The sequence below is a fragment of the Danio rerio genome, chromosome 13 (assembly GCF_049306965.1).
Source record: "Danio rerio strain Tuebingen ecotype United States chromosome 13, GRCz12tu, whole genome shotgun sequence".
NCBI lineage: Eukaryota > Metazoa > Chordata > Actinopteri > Cypriniformes > Danionidae > Danio > Danio rerio.
In genome coordinates this window covers 40,787,357-40,802,500 of record NC_133188.1, presented here as the reverse complement: position 1 = coordinate 40,802,500, position 15,144 = coordinate 40,787,357, and the positions used below count along the sequence as shown (strand labels likewise).

Here is a 15,144-nt window from a genome sequence, read left to right as displayed (position 1 = left end):
TAATTAATTGATTACTAATTTTTTTTTATCCATAATTTATTTCTGGACTTGAGTGCTCATGCTTTTTCCAGCATATTCTTTTAAGCAGCGGATGCCGCAACCCAGTACTGGGAAACACCCATATAATCTCACATTCAAACATAAACTACAGCTAATTTTATTTACCCAATTCACCTATAGCGCATGTCTTTGGACTGTAGGGTAAACCGAAGCACCCAGACGAAACCCACACGAACATGGGGAGAACCTGCAAACTCCTCACAGAAATGCCAACTGATCTAACCGGGACTCAAACCAGTGACCATCTTGCTGTGAGGCGATAGTGCTAACCACTGAGCCTCCATGCCACCTTCAAAACATTTAGTTTAAGGAAATTACATGCATCAGCAGAATATATAACAATATTCTAGTGGTTTATGATCTTTTATTGAAGAAAACCTTATACATTGTGCCTTTTAGTGCTCATTTTATGCAATTTAAAACATTCCTCCTTTAGTTTTGCAGCCATTTTGGAACTTATTGTAACAATAAATTGTCATGCATCCAAGCTCGAAAAACATTCTTTTTTCATGAGATACATTTAAAATCAGTGCATTTCACAAATGGAAATTATTTTGAAAATTCGTTCTTTGTAAACATCTTTGCCTTCTCTGTTATGATTGGTCATACGCCATAGTAATTTCTATACTGCTTACAGTGAAACACACGATCTTAAACACTGTAGAGTAATGATTTGTTGATTTGATATAGTAAAATTAAAAAGATTGATTTTTCTAAATCAGTTTAAGCCTGCATTCAGCGATGAAATGTAAGCAGGGCGTGACATTAACTTTTTTCATCACCAGCCACTGTGGCTAAAAGTTTTCCACTATTACTAGCCAGATCACCAGTTAACTAACCTTTGCATAAGACATATTCAAACAATTTAAAGGATGATAATTTAACCATATTAGCAAAAAACAAACAAAAAAACATTTCGTGTGTCATAATAAAAGAGTGATCGTGCACACGGTTAATGTTAGGTATAATAATAATCTGTTCAAATAATAGTTAAAGCAAAAGCGGCAACAACAAAAATCTTGTACTGTAAGCGTGATCATCCTCTTATTTGGTATTTACCTGTTTTCTTTTGCTCGCACAAACAGTTGTTTTTTTCAGTTGTACTGCTTCTTGATTTTAAGATTACATTTGCATGCATATTGACAAACTGTCTTAAACTAAAATTCTAATCTTTAGCAACGAGCCAGTGCTAGCAATTTAAGAATTATTTTCAACCAGTCAATGTGGCTAGTGTGAGCAGCTGTCTAACCCGCCACAGCTGAAGTCTACCTGCATTTGGTGGGTAAGCGGGTGTTAATGTCAAGCCCTGATTGTAAGAATTAGTTGATCAGTACGAACCTCCATCGCAAGTGATATATGATTAGGATTTTTCAATTGTTTAGTTATTGCTTAGTTTGTGGTTCATTATGAAATATTGTATGTGGAAGTTAATTCAAACTCTGCATGGCACCTAATTACTGTGAGTAAAAGTGCAGAGGTCCTTGTGGAATGTAAATTTGTCTTGACAATAATGCTTCTCCGCATAATGCTAACAATATATACCAGCTCCAGAATTTGGATATGGGTCAGTGTAGATGTTGTTTGCTGGCATCCAATAAAGAGGATTGGATGGCATTATGCAAATTATATAAACGAAACCACAATTCCTGATGACATGCTCCAGTGGTTCAGAAGACAGTAACTTTATTTATCATGCACTTTGATCTTTAAAACTTTTCAGATCTCTTACATTCACAAACAGCCACATTATACACGACATTGAGGGTAGTATATATAAAAAAAGAAAATAAATAATAAAACTCTAGAAAAACCTTTTAAAAAGAGATTTGTGACACCATAGAACAAATCCAGCACATGGTTCTCCAGTATAAAATAAATTCTGCCATCATTAATGTGATTTTCATTGGATCTCCAGCTTTCAGACTGACGTCCTTTTCAAACAGCGTCTCACTTTCATACTTTCAATTCCATTAGATTATGATTCTCGCTTGAGTCGTCATAGTGACGAAACCACACAGCGAAATAAATCATTAATCTCTAATGGCCGCTAAGTTGGGGCCTTGTTTTTTCTCCAGCTCAGCAGGAGGCCTGGACCCACAGTGTTTCTCTGAGCTCAGGAGAGAGTGGTGGGTGTCTGGGCAGAGCAAGATGGGCTCCTGGGGAGATGAGTTAGCAAGGTGTAGAGCTTAGCAGCTCTGCAGGAGACTGAATGAGAAGAAATTAAATCATTAGTCACATTTGCTGTATCTTTTTGGCTCACATGTTCTCAAAACAATTTTTGCTGGAGCATATTCACCAGAAGTGTTGTAAAGAAAAATATTCCTTAGAGCTAAGTGTTTACTAGAAGGGATTGTTCAACCAAAAGGAAAATGGTGGCATCATACCGATAGTAAACATGCATACCTATAGCAAATCACACCTATATCACATAATCATACATATACAGTGTACCTACAACAAACATGTTGCTAACCAATAGAAGAGGGGGGCATTTGATTTCCTTAAAACTTATAACCTGATAAAAATGTATACAAAAATACAATGTACTGTTAAATGTTTTCAGTGTTGTGCAAGCTACTTGAAAAATGTAGTGAGTTATGCTATTAGTTACTTAAATGTAGCTTACTGTAACTACACTAAAAGCTACCTCCTGGGAAATGTAGCAAGCTAAGCTAAAAGCTACATGACAATAGTAGTTTAGCTTCCTCTAAGCAGTTTTTTTCCATTTGTTAAATTGAAGCAACTTCAATCCAAGTCATTTTTGTCTTAGTGATCAATAAAACTGTCAATGAAAGATATGTGGCATAATTGTTAAGTCCAGCTATTTACTGCAATTAATAGGCTGTTCCAAACTGAAACACGTTTCATTAGACAGCAAAAACAAAAAAACACAGCAAATTAATTCAATTACTTCCCTAAAGTATTGTTCAAAAACACAATTTATTTTAAATACTGTATTTACATTAAACAATTTTTTTCAAGTAAGTGCACTTGGGCACATTTGCAGAACAATCAGTGAATAAATCTAAAACCAGTTCAATTCTAACAAGATCACCGCATCAGAATTAACTTTAAGACATGTACTTTGAGGTACGGTCCTGCTTCTGCTTCTTTGTGTTAGCCCAATGATTGATTGGCAGCATCCCCAACCGGACCAAGAGGTGGCAGTAAAGCCACATTTCCACTGCATGCGACAAATGGCAAGCGTCAGACCGGCAGTCACTCATTTCCAATGGAGAGTATTCCGGGAGCTGCGTGGAGTTTCAGACATCTTTGTATGCGATCCAAGCTAGGTATCCGTTAAAATATTTGCGAAAAAATATTTGAAAATATTTTTAACTCCTGCGAATAGACCTTGTGCGACCTGTCAACCGGATCTGATGTATTCTGGTGTTGTCCAAGCAGGTCCGTGCGCCCAAAACAAAGATTGCACTTTATTTAGGACACCATAAGAATCAGCTTCTCTCCCATGGTGCACGACAACACTGAAAATTCTGTGCGACTGCCACAAAGGGACGTATTCCAACAGTCTTGCCCAAATGTCATGTGCATTAAAAAGGCAGCTAAACTCACCAAAAAGTTTGTTTTCGACCACTGTAAAACACGAAGAAGAAGAATTTGTCATTCTCATTATCATATGGATTTACTTTTATTGGCCAGACACCGGCTTCACAGTTACATGAATGGTGGTGGCGTCACTTATTGATCCGCGATCAGTAAATGTAGCTTGTGTGGACGCTACTGCGCTACTTACTTAAAATACTAGCTTCGTTATTGAAAAGCTATTTGATTTAGAAAGTAGCATTGATACCGCCACATTTCTAAGGAATATAGTTAAGCTACAGTGGTAGCGTCACTATTTGTACGGACACTACTGCCCAACACTGGGTGTTTTGGATAAAAGCATCTGCCAAATACAATGCACACATACTGTATAAATGCTGTATAAACGCAACTATGACAAAGAAACCATCTGGTGCATTTATACATTAACAGTCTACTAAAAAAGGAAAGGTGTTTCTTTTTGTATTTTTTAAGTTTTGCATACAGAAGACGGTGTTGTCAAACATTCCCTGTTCAAACAGATCCATAAAAACTCCCATTATATTATTCATGCCAGGCCAGTGTAATGTCCCTTTAAAAAGAAACACTCTGTGTCTATGCAGATACAGTACAAACCAATGGTGTTTTGGTTTGTTTTGTACTTGTAGAATGCCTGTGGGATGGACTCAAAATAGACTTTAACAGAATTGCTTGCTGTGTAGACAATAACTAGATAGATGGGTATTGTTTCCCCATAAAACTGGCACTTTAAATCCATTTTTAAAAGTTTGTTGTTGCAATTGTTTGTCTGTGATTACACATTTTTGTTTTTAGTGGGAACTATCCTTTTAAAGTTTGTGTTTGCATTCAGAGCCTTATTGTCTACTTTATATTTGTTTGCATATCCTCTTCTTATGCACATTATAAAATCATATATAAATAAATAATAATACAGTATACATCCTGAGGGTATGGGATCGACTGTCCCCAAGGCAACGGAGTACCATGGTAACGTCTGACTCCTTGAAGACCATGTGTGGCAGCTTTGCATTTCTGTCTAAGATCAACTGTAAATCCCCACAGCCTCTTCAGGGTGCTATGATTGTCTTCAAACTCTCAGTAGGGCCCTTGACAAAGTCTCCACAGACCAAATCTGCTGCACACAGTCTGTTTGATTCAAAATAAACACTAAATTTTGAACCCAAGCAATGTTTAAATGAAGCTTTCGAATCAATACGACTTAACGTTGTATTTTGTAATTTAACAACTGTTGTATTCAGTATACAATCTGTTAGTAGAGTTGACATGATTGTTTTTTGCATTGTTGACATCTGAACAATGGTTTTCAGAAAAAGAGGATTTTTCGGTTTTGCTTTGAATAGTTAATGAGAGCGCATGTGTGCATGCAGTACAAGCAGCTGCTAATTGTGCTTTAATTGGTCTGGCATGTGCAGCCAATTAAATATGTTTTGATACTAGAAATAAATGTATAATTGGCAGGACAAACACCTGCGAACTAGATGGTGAGATTATGCTGAGCTCAGCTTGAAGCTCTGGTCACACTAGAGTTTGAGCATGCTAAATTGTGTCGTATGCACTGCAAAAAGGGGCGAGATCAAACAAGATGATTAAACATTAACAAAAAGCGAGTGATTGGTCCAAATATTAATTGTCTGTCCAGATAGGTCATGCTTTGATCTTCGATTGGTCTCACACAGTTACATTATGCGATTTCGCAGGTCAGAGTTCACCAAGCTTGAACTTTCCAACGCAGCAAACTGGAATCTTGTTGCACAAGCTTGCGTTTCCGATCTGTCGCAGTCATGTGCGTATGAATGGAAATCTATGGGGAGAAAAGTCTAGTGTGATCACAGCTTTACTGAGGGGCGGACTTAAGCAAGGTAAGCAGCTGCTTAGGGCCCCGGGGAATTAGGGGCCCCCGACCAATGCCAAGAGGCCTATATTATTCATGTAGCTCTTTTTCAAATATTCTATTGTATGTTGTATAATCTGTCTATAACTGCTAGGATTTTAATGTTAATACTTTTGAAAACTGGGATCCCCCTATTAATAGTGGTACTTTCCTTCCGTACCAACACTAATCAAAACACCTGGGCCAGCTAATCAAGCTCCTTTTAGGCTTTTTAGAAACATCCTTGCAGGTGTGTTTAGGCTAATTTGGAGCAAAAATCTGCAGAACACTAGACCTCCAGGACCAAATTTGGACACCTCTGCTTTTTAACATGCAGATTAATTTTTAAAAAAAGCTTGTGCCCCATACTTGGAATTGCTCAGGGCCCCCAAAATACTAAGTCTGCCCTTGGGTCCACTACGATATCATATTTTAAACTTTAGTTCATGTGTAATGCAGTGATTAGTAATGGTAATGTGTGAACATAAACGGCATCTCTGAATGTAAAACGCTCAAGTTCAATACAAAGGGAGACATTGGCTTTTACAGAAGTAGCTTAGCAAAGCCTACAGCGAACGAATTTGGGGACTACAAAAAATACATCTAGGTTAGTTTGATTATAAACTATTAGGTAGTGCATTCACCATGCGCAGCGAAGGGGTGGTGTAATGTTAGCTAAAATGGCACCCGAACGCTGCTTTTCCACAGAGATGTCTGTTTCTGTATTTGGGCTTTCAAAGGACACAACACAAAGAGAGAAGTGCTTACAATTGAATTTTTATTATGTTCCAGAGAATTATAAAAATATATAGCTCTAGCATTTGACAAAGGACAGCTTTCAGAATCTCTCTCATTCAGCTAAAAACACTTTAAAGAAGAAGCAACTCCAACTGTAATTGAAGAAGCTTTGGTTTATGAGCCACAACCTGTAAGTATTTTTATTTGTCAAAATTGTTTTATTACATGCATAGTTTCAAGCGTTAACAGTATGTTAAAGCAAAAATGAAAACAAGGATGTAAACAACAGGAAATGCTGTTTGGCACTATTAACAATTTAGCTTTAAATTCATATTTATCCGTCAAACCGCTGTAAACACCCACAATCTTCACCAGCGTTGCAGTGTCTCATGCCGCCGCTTTCCCTGTGTTGTACATCTCAAATCAGGAACTTGTGAAAAATATTTGAACATCTTATTACTTGCTTATAACCCAACTTTATTTTTCAGAGCAGGCGTGAGGTTCAGCTGTGTCCTCTTCATTTTCTGTCTGATTCAGCCACAAACCGATATGGCTAACAGCTACTTTGACTGACAGTCATTACACAACAGAGGCAAACTGCATGCATGTGGAGGTGTGATGCTATTCTTGGTGACGTGGAGCTGATCCGCGATTTACTGCACATTATGTTAGTTGACCAATCAGAGCCTCTTGAGGGTGGGCTTTTCGGAGTAACTAGGAAATATTCTAATCATTTTCATGTTAGCTGAGTAGCTGCATATAATTAAAGTAAGGTATATGAAAAAATAACATGATTTCTCACAAATGAAGCATGAGCACACATTGCCCATGTTAAGTGTATGTTAAGCTGCTTTGACTGAATCTACATTGTAAAAGCTCTATATAAATAAACAGGAATAGAATTGAATTGATTTGCGTCATAAACACATTCAAGCCTTAAAATTACATTCTATACCACCCCTTTAAGAAATATCAGCCTGGAAAAAGTTTTTTTTTGAGTCAAACAAAAAGGTTTTATTATTTGACAAGGTGCATGTCTGACGTTCTTGTGGGTTTTGCATGTTCAGCACTGCTGCGTCCTATGGAATGAGTGCAGGGTTGGTATCTGAAGGTTGAAGGTCTATTTTGGGTCTCTGGCGCCAGAGATCTGTGGGAAGTGATGGGGAGAGATCAGTATGCATTGATCTTCGGCATCTCAAACGAGTAGAGACAACTACACTCCTCTCTGATAATACCACATTCATCTAATGCACCAATTATCCTGCTTTCGTACTGTCTCTCTGTTTCTTTTTTCTCTTTTTGACGCAGCCTCTCTATCAGTTCAGAATATGATTGTTAATTAAGGAATGATCCTTGAGCTTTACGTTTATTGTGCTCTGTGCTTGACAATTATGATCTGATTCAGGCAGATAATTTGAGGTCAGCACGAAACGGAAACTTGCTTTATATATTCAGTTGAAGTCAGAATTATTTGCCCTTCTGAATTATTAGCCTCCATGTATATTTTCTATCCCAACTTCTGTTTAACAGAAAGATTTTTTCAACACATTTCTGAATGTAATAGTTTTAATGACTAGTTTCTAATAAGTGATTTCTTTTATCTTTTTTCTTTATCAGAAAAAAAAGATTGCTTAAGGTGGCTGGAATATTGAACTTAAAATCTTTTTTTTATTAAAAACTTTCTCCAGAAGAAAAAAATATTATAGGAATTACTGTAAAAAATTCCTTGCTCTGTTAAATATAATTGGGGAAATATTTGAAGAAAAAAAAAAACTAAATCACTGGAGAACTTATACTGTAACTTTGATTTAAAGTGTATGTGTGTGTATGTATATATATGTATGTTCTTATTTCGCACGAGTGCATTGTCGCGTTAGTTTGTAACTACTGTTTCTAAATGCCAAAATTAAGAAAAAACTAAAATAAAGAGCAGGCACTTTAGTAAAAGCATGCAGAATTGTTACAAAAGCAAGCCTTTAGCAGCTTGCCATCGCTGCTAAGAGTTTGGAGTTCACTACACTATTTTTACTACAGCTATTGTGTCAGATTTTGTCATTTTTGTCTAGATCAGAGGAGTCTAAACTTTTTTTTATGAAGGGCCAAAAATCAGACTTGATTGAGGCTAGTGGCTCGGAGGTAAATATAGTTAGCATGAGGAATTTCCTCATTTATTTAATAATATTTAAAAATAACTACAGAAAGCATTGCTTTATAATAACTAATACAGCATTTTTTACGATTTATAATGAACTTATTACAGTAAAAACAAAAACTCATAAAATTGAACTCTTTACATCTCATTTATAACATAATTGAGTTACACTAGTTTTTGACTTGATATGCTCACCGATGTCTCCTGCATAGTTCTCTCTCCGTCAGACATTATTTACCATAGATTTATTTACAACATTTAATTGAAGCATTTCATTTCAGTTTGCTTTTTTTGTAGCTCAGCGATAAAACAAACAAAAAAAGTTACGTCAAATTAAACATGAAAATTTTTTAAAGACTCCATCCTTCTCACTCAGTTCTCAGAGGAGATTATGGGCCAAATTAAAGGTTACAATGTGCCCACTTCGACCCGCAGGCCCTTGTTTAGGCATCTCTTGATTTATTATGGTATATCCTTATTATGTGACATCCAGAATGTGCATTCCTTCATTAAGAAGCGTGTGTGTGTGTGTGTGTGTGTGTGTGCTTGCGTGTTTTCTAAACAAGAGAAATTAGATAAGTTGGTTTTTCAGCAACGACTGTAAATAAACAGCCATGCACCAACAAATGCTAATGTTAATTGAAATGAAATTGAAACTTTCAGTAAACAGCCAGTTAAATATAATTTCATATAACATTTCTCACACCACATTGTAAAGGAGCACATATTTAACCTAATTTACATGCAAATTCCAGTACTCACCGGGCTGCAGAAGCACTTTGGCTATTGACTGCCAACATTCTTCTTTTTATTCTGTCATGTTACAAAGTGATACATCATACAGGCAAGCGTACTGTTGTTATAATTCCACAAAACTTTCTTCCCTTTCATTTGTCAACCTTTCAGCACAGCCCTCTCTTTTTTGTTTTTTATTTTAAATAATGTGTATGGAAGAAAGTCTGTACTTCTGTTGGTCAATGTCACACATGTAGACAGAGTAAAAAATAAAACAAAGAATCTAGTGAAGATTGTCTCCTGACACCCATTTGTTGTTAATGAATTCTCATGGCATCCTACATCAAGCAAATCATGACCACAATCTGGAAAAAAATATATAATCTGAATGGGGCTTAAGACAGCCATTCGAAAGCTCAATCACACTTTATTTGAATGTACAATTATAGTAACAACCCATTACTTGGACTTGCACTCAATAAACTACTAATTAGCTGCGTACTGGTAGTTACTAAGTAAGTAGTTGGGCTTAGGTTTTGGGTAGGATTAGGGTTGTCAAATAAGATCATGCTTTATGTGTGTTAATAAACAGTTAATATCTTAGAAATAGTCAGGTTTTAAGCCTGTTTATATGATGTGAATTGTTTCCTAAACTAAAGTGTTACCAAGAAAAAAGTTCAAGTGGTTCAGCCTGATTGCATCCCAATATCTTAAAGATGTCGTCTGTGTTAGAAGAGCTTAAAGAAGAAAAAAGTCTCCCTCGCTACTTGAAAGTGTTATTATCAGTTCTTTGGATTTGCTATTAATATGTACAGTATTTGCCAATAATAAGAATGTTATAATTTATAGCATTTATTTCAGCAGATCAATATAAAATATTTAATGTTATGATGTTCTCATGGCAAAAAAAGAGCATGTTTTGAGTCTTGCCAAAGAATTAAGTCATTAGAGTTTTAAACAGCATAAAGGTCAGTAAATAATGATTTAATAAAAATTGTGCTTAACATTTTGTGCAGATACAATATCATATACACTCACTGGCCACTTTGTTAGGTACACCTTACTAGTACCAGGTTGGACTCCCTTTTGCCTTCAGAACTGCCTTAATCCTTTGTAGCATAGATTCAACAAGGTACTGGATATATTCCTCAGAGTTTTTTGTCCATATTAAAATGATAGCATTACGCAGTTGCTGCAGATTTGTCAGCTGCACATCCATGATGTGATCTCTCATTCCACCACATCCCAAAGGTGCTCTATTGGATTGAGTTCTGGTGACAGTGGAGGCCATTTGAGTACAGTGAACTTATTATCATGTTCAAGAAACCAGTCTTAGATAATTCACGCTTTATGAGATGGAAGTAGCCATCAGAAAATGGGTTCTCTGTGGCCATAAAGAGATGGACATAGTCAGCAACAATACTCAGGTAGGCTGTGGCGTTGTGCTCAATGGGTAGTAATGGGCGCAAAGTGTGCCAGAAAAATATCCCCCACACCATTACACCACCACCACCAGCAGCATGAACCGTTGATACAAGGCAGGACGGATCCATACTTTCATGTTGTTGACGCCAAATTCTGACCCTACCATCCGAATGTCACAGCAGAAGCTCATCAGACCAGGCAACGTTTTTCCAATCTTCTATTGTCCAATTTTGGTGAGCCTGTGCGAATTGTAGCCTCAGTTTCCTGTTCTTAGCTGACAGGAGTGGCACTTGGTGTGGTCTTCTGCTGCTGTAGCCCATCCGCCTCAAGGTTAGACGTGTTGTGCATTCAGAGGTGCTCTTCTGCATACCTCAGTTGTAATGAGTAGTTATTTGAGTTACTGTTGCCTTTCTTTTAACTTAAACCAGTCGGGCCATTCTCCTCTGACCTCTGGCATCAACAAGGCATTTGCACCCACAGAACTGCCACTTACTGGAAAATTTCTCTTTTTCTGACCATTCTCTGTAATAAAGCAACGCATTTATTACAGAGAATGCATTCTCTTTGCGTGAAAATCTTAGTAGATCAGCAGTTTACGAAATACCCAGACCAGCCCGTCTGGCACAAACAACCAAGCCACATTCAAAGTCACATAAATCCCCTTTCTTTCCCATTCTGATGCTCAGTTTGACTGCAGCAGATTGTCTTGACCATGTCTATGGGATTAGCTGATTAGAAATTTGCGCTAATGAGCAGTTGGACAGGTGTAACTAATAAAGTTGTCGGTGAGTGTACATACAAAATAAGTAACACACTGTTCTGCTTTTTCCCAACCCAGAACTAATGACCATAAAAACAATATACTTATTAAATAAGACAGCAAATATAAATAATAATAATAATAATTTTTAAAAGTGAACTATTCTTTTAATTGTCTTTTCATAACACAAATAAATTGCTCTGCTTCAAATAACTCGAAATATGTCAGATTCGTTTAGAGTGACAGGGGGATGAGTAATTGATTCATTTTCAGGCTGATTGCCTCTTTTAAGAAGAATAAGCGTAACTTTGTTTGATACAATCAAATAGTTCTGCTTAGGTCAGCTCCAGCCTCCAGCTGTGCAAAAGACGATATTAATTGAACTGTCAGATTTGATCATTCTGCTGCTCAACCCTGCTAGAACCATTTGATTGACACCAATTAAAGCAATCTGATCTTGCGACTATGAAATTTCTTTAAAATCCCTCTTTGCATATTCTCTTATGTTTTCGTTCTTTCTCTCCCATATAGGTAAAGGGGACGTGTTTGGTGATGTGTTCTGGAAGGAGACGACTTTAGCCCACTCTTGCGCCAATGTTCGGGCGTTAACATACTGTGATCTTCACATCATAAAGAGAGAAGCCTTGCTGAAAGTGTTGGACTTCTACACGGCTTTTGCAAACTCTTTCTCCAGAAATCTATTTCTCACCTGCAACCTACGCAAAAGGGTGAGAGACATTAGCAACTTCTTTCTCTTTGTGTTTGCTAGGGTTGTCATTTTTCCCAGCATTTCAGACTACAGTTCTTTCTTTGCGCGTTTAGCTTCCTGTTTTAAATCCCTTGGTGCTCACATGTCATACTTTTCTTCTGCTATTTTTTGAGCGCTGTTGTTTGTTCTGTCAAGCTGCTCTTTGAATCAAATCTGCAAATGATCTTTAATTTTATTTGTTTGTTTATTTATTTGGCCATGGTGTCAGATAAAATTAACAGTTCTTATGTTTACATAGACGTCAGTAATCAAATTATTTACCTTAATCTGAATAAGACAGTAATATGATTGAGGTGTTTACATGAGTTGCTTTTTGAATGTTCTTGATCTTATTTTGCATGTTATTCTGTAGTGCATGATTCGATTAACGTCATCATGTCACTATGCTATCCACGTTTCCTCCAACGTTGGATGTCATTTCAGGTGTTTCGTTTTTAATTTGTTGACTTTAACTGCAGTTTGGCACTTTCACTTTCATTCAGGAACATTTCATGCATGCTCCCATGACAAATGAGATATTGGATGCGAGTATGAACTACTGGAAGAATCTAGTTTTACTGGAAATTGATACCGCTCCCCTAATGGGAAAAAAACTGGATGTGTCTGTGGTCCTTCACTGACTTGGCAGGTGCAGAGAAAAGTGTCAATGGAATATGTGTGCATGGAATATCCTGTTGCAAAACTGCGAAATTTCTGTTTAGTTCGATTATGACCTAATTAAATAAATTAATAAAAAATTGCTGTTTACATGGTAGCCTCTTAATCAGAGTATTGTCTTAATCATATTAAAATCGGACTATTGGTTTGCATGTAAATATACTCAATGTCTCGTCACATACTAACGTTACAAAGTGTATAGAAATTAGGATAGAATGTAAAAATTAATAGAAAAAGCAAAAACTAATGACAAATAAAATTAAAAGCCTTTTTTAATTTGATGGGTGTCGCTGTATTTAGTGTGCTAGTTAAGATGGCATCCATACTGCTGGTTACTACATCAAGGTCATTTGAGTTTGCGGGTGCATTTCGAAATAGAGAAAGATCAGGGAAGTTATTTGTCAATTCATCTTTGGTGGACGGAACGATAGTTCTACTAGGGCGATATATCGGATCGGATCTGCTAATTACAGGTAAACACAGCTTATATAGTAAGAGATAGTGGTCTGTAATATCATCACTTTGTGGTATAAAGTCTACATCAATGACCTCAATTCCATAAGACAGAATTAGATCTAATGTATGCGTTAAGCTATAGGTTTGACCAGCAACGTTTTGCTTTATCCCTAGTGAATGTAGTAAATCCATGAACACAAGCCCTAATGTATCGTTAGTGTCATCTATGTGGATGTTAAAGTCTCCTACAGTAAGTATTTTATCAGTTTTAACTAGTAAGTCAGAAATAAAATCAGAAAACTCTTTTAAAAATTGACATAGGGTCCTGGGGGTCTAAATATAGTGATTAAAGCGATTATTTTGTGGCTGTGCTTGTTGGAGTTTCCCTGTAATATATGACGTATGGTTTATGGTAGTCAGTTTACAGTATCTGCACCATTAAAGACCAAAACTGTTTTACATATATGAAACTGCATCAAACACTTTTGCACTTTATGCTTTTGATTGACTTTTACACAGCACTTTGCATTATTGCTAAGCAAATTTCAAACATACCAGACTTTCATTTTTGCGGGGAAAAAAATTCAAAATAAAAGTTTTAATCAAAGTAGTCAGCCAGCCGGTTTATAATAATTTGAAAACCATTTTCTTGACAGAAAGCTACAGTATGGCTTTAGAGGACTCAAACTTAATAATGTCAATAATAACTTGAATATATTGTATATATCGCCTCTTAGAGGTTTGGCCAATATGAGGGTGAGTAAATGACAGAAATTTTATTTGTAGGTTAAGTAACCCTTTAAGCTCTCAGAGCTCTGATTGGATGTAGGCCATATTTGCCATATATTGCCCTAATCTTATTGGATACAGTACAAAGTAAAAAGATATGTCATGGTCGTCAGGGGGGTTATGGGTTAAACTGGGTCAGTAGTGCGAAAGAAGGGGAAACCAATGGAACTAATCAGTCCCTATTGTTGGTGCTTTTCAATGAGCTTGGATTTTCTTCCTGTTCCTTGTTCTTCTCTTCTCAGTTGTTGTCTTTCTATTTTGTTCCCATTGTTACTCACTCTTCATTTTCACTTTCATTTGATTAAGCGAAACATTTGCTGCATCCCTTCCTAATTTTTCCCTATAAGCCCCATTCTCTCTCTCTCACACACACACACACACGCACACACGCACACACACACACACACACACACACACACACACACACGCACACACACACACACACACACACATTCGAACAACATACAGTAGTATTTCTAGGTTAATGGTCAGATATGAATAAATCAAAACCTGCAGCAAAAGCTCCTCTCATGCTCTCATACTCCCCCTGTTTATCACTTTCTCTCTATCTGGCTCCGTCTTTCCCTAATGTTATTCCTTTTTCCACCCTGATTGTTTCCTGCCTGCTTTTATCCTGTCAAAGAGTTTTACATCAGGGCTGGAGCTAAGCAAAAATCCTCAGCAGTGCTGTTTAAAACATTATACTGTTTCAAGACATTTAGGATTCTTATTGATTGTTAGTTTTTTGCTACTGTATTAATGGTATAATATATAAAAAAACTATGTTCCTGTAGCATGTGTTTCATGGGTGTTCTCCATTCATACACATTTTTGAATTGCAGTGTTAAAAACTATATATATATATTTCAAGTAAAAATTATTAACCTTTTTTTTTTATATTTCCCAAAACATATTTATATTCCCATAACAGATGAAGGAAATTTTCACAGTATTTCCTATAATATTTTTTCTTCTTCTGGAGAAAGTCTTTTTTGTTTTATTTTAGCTCAAATAAAACCAGTTTTAATTTTTTAAAAAAAAACATTTAAGGTCAATATTATTAGCCACCTCAACCTATATTATTTTTTCCAATTGTCAACAGAACAAACCATCGTTATACAATGATTTGCCCATTACCCTAACTTGCC

The 15,144-nt window shown here is 36.4% G+C and overlaps 1 protein-coding gene across 1 annotated transcript in view; it reads left to right on the top strand.

The window, feature by feature from the left end:
• kcnh5b (potassium voltage-gated channel, subfamily H (eag-related), member 5b) overlaps positions 1-15,144 on the top strand; it is an 82,811-nt gene that overhangs the window by 48,698 nt on the left and 18,969 nt on the right. Inside the window, exon 10 of the mRNA XM_002664207.7 lies at positions 11,857-12,053. Within this exon, the coding sequence (XP_002664253.1) occupies positions 11,857-12,053 (197 nt within the window). The remainder of the gene's footprint in view (positions 1-11,856; positions 12,054-15,144) is intronic.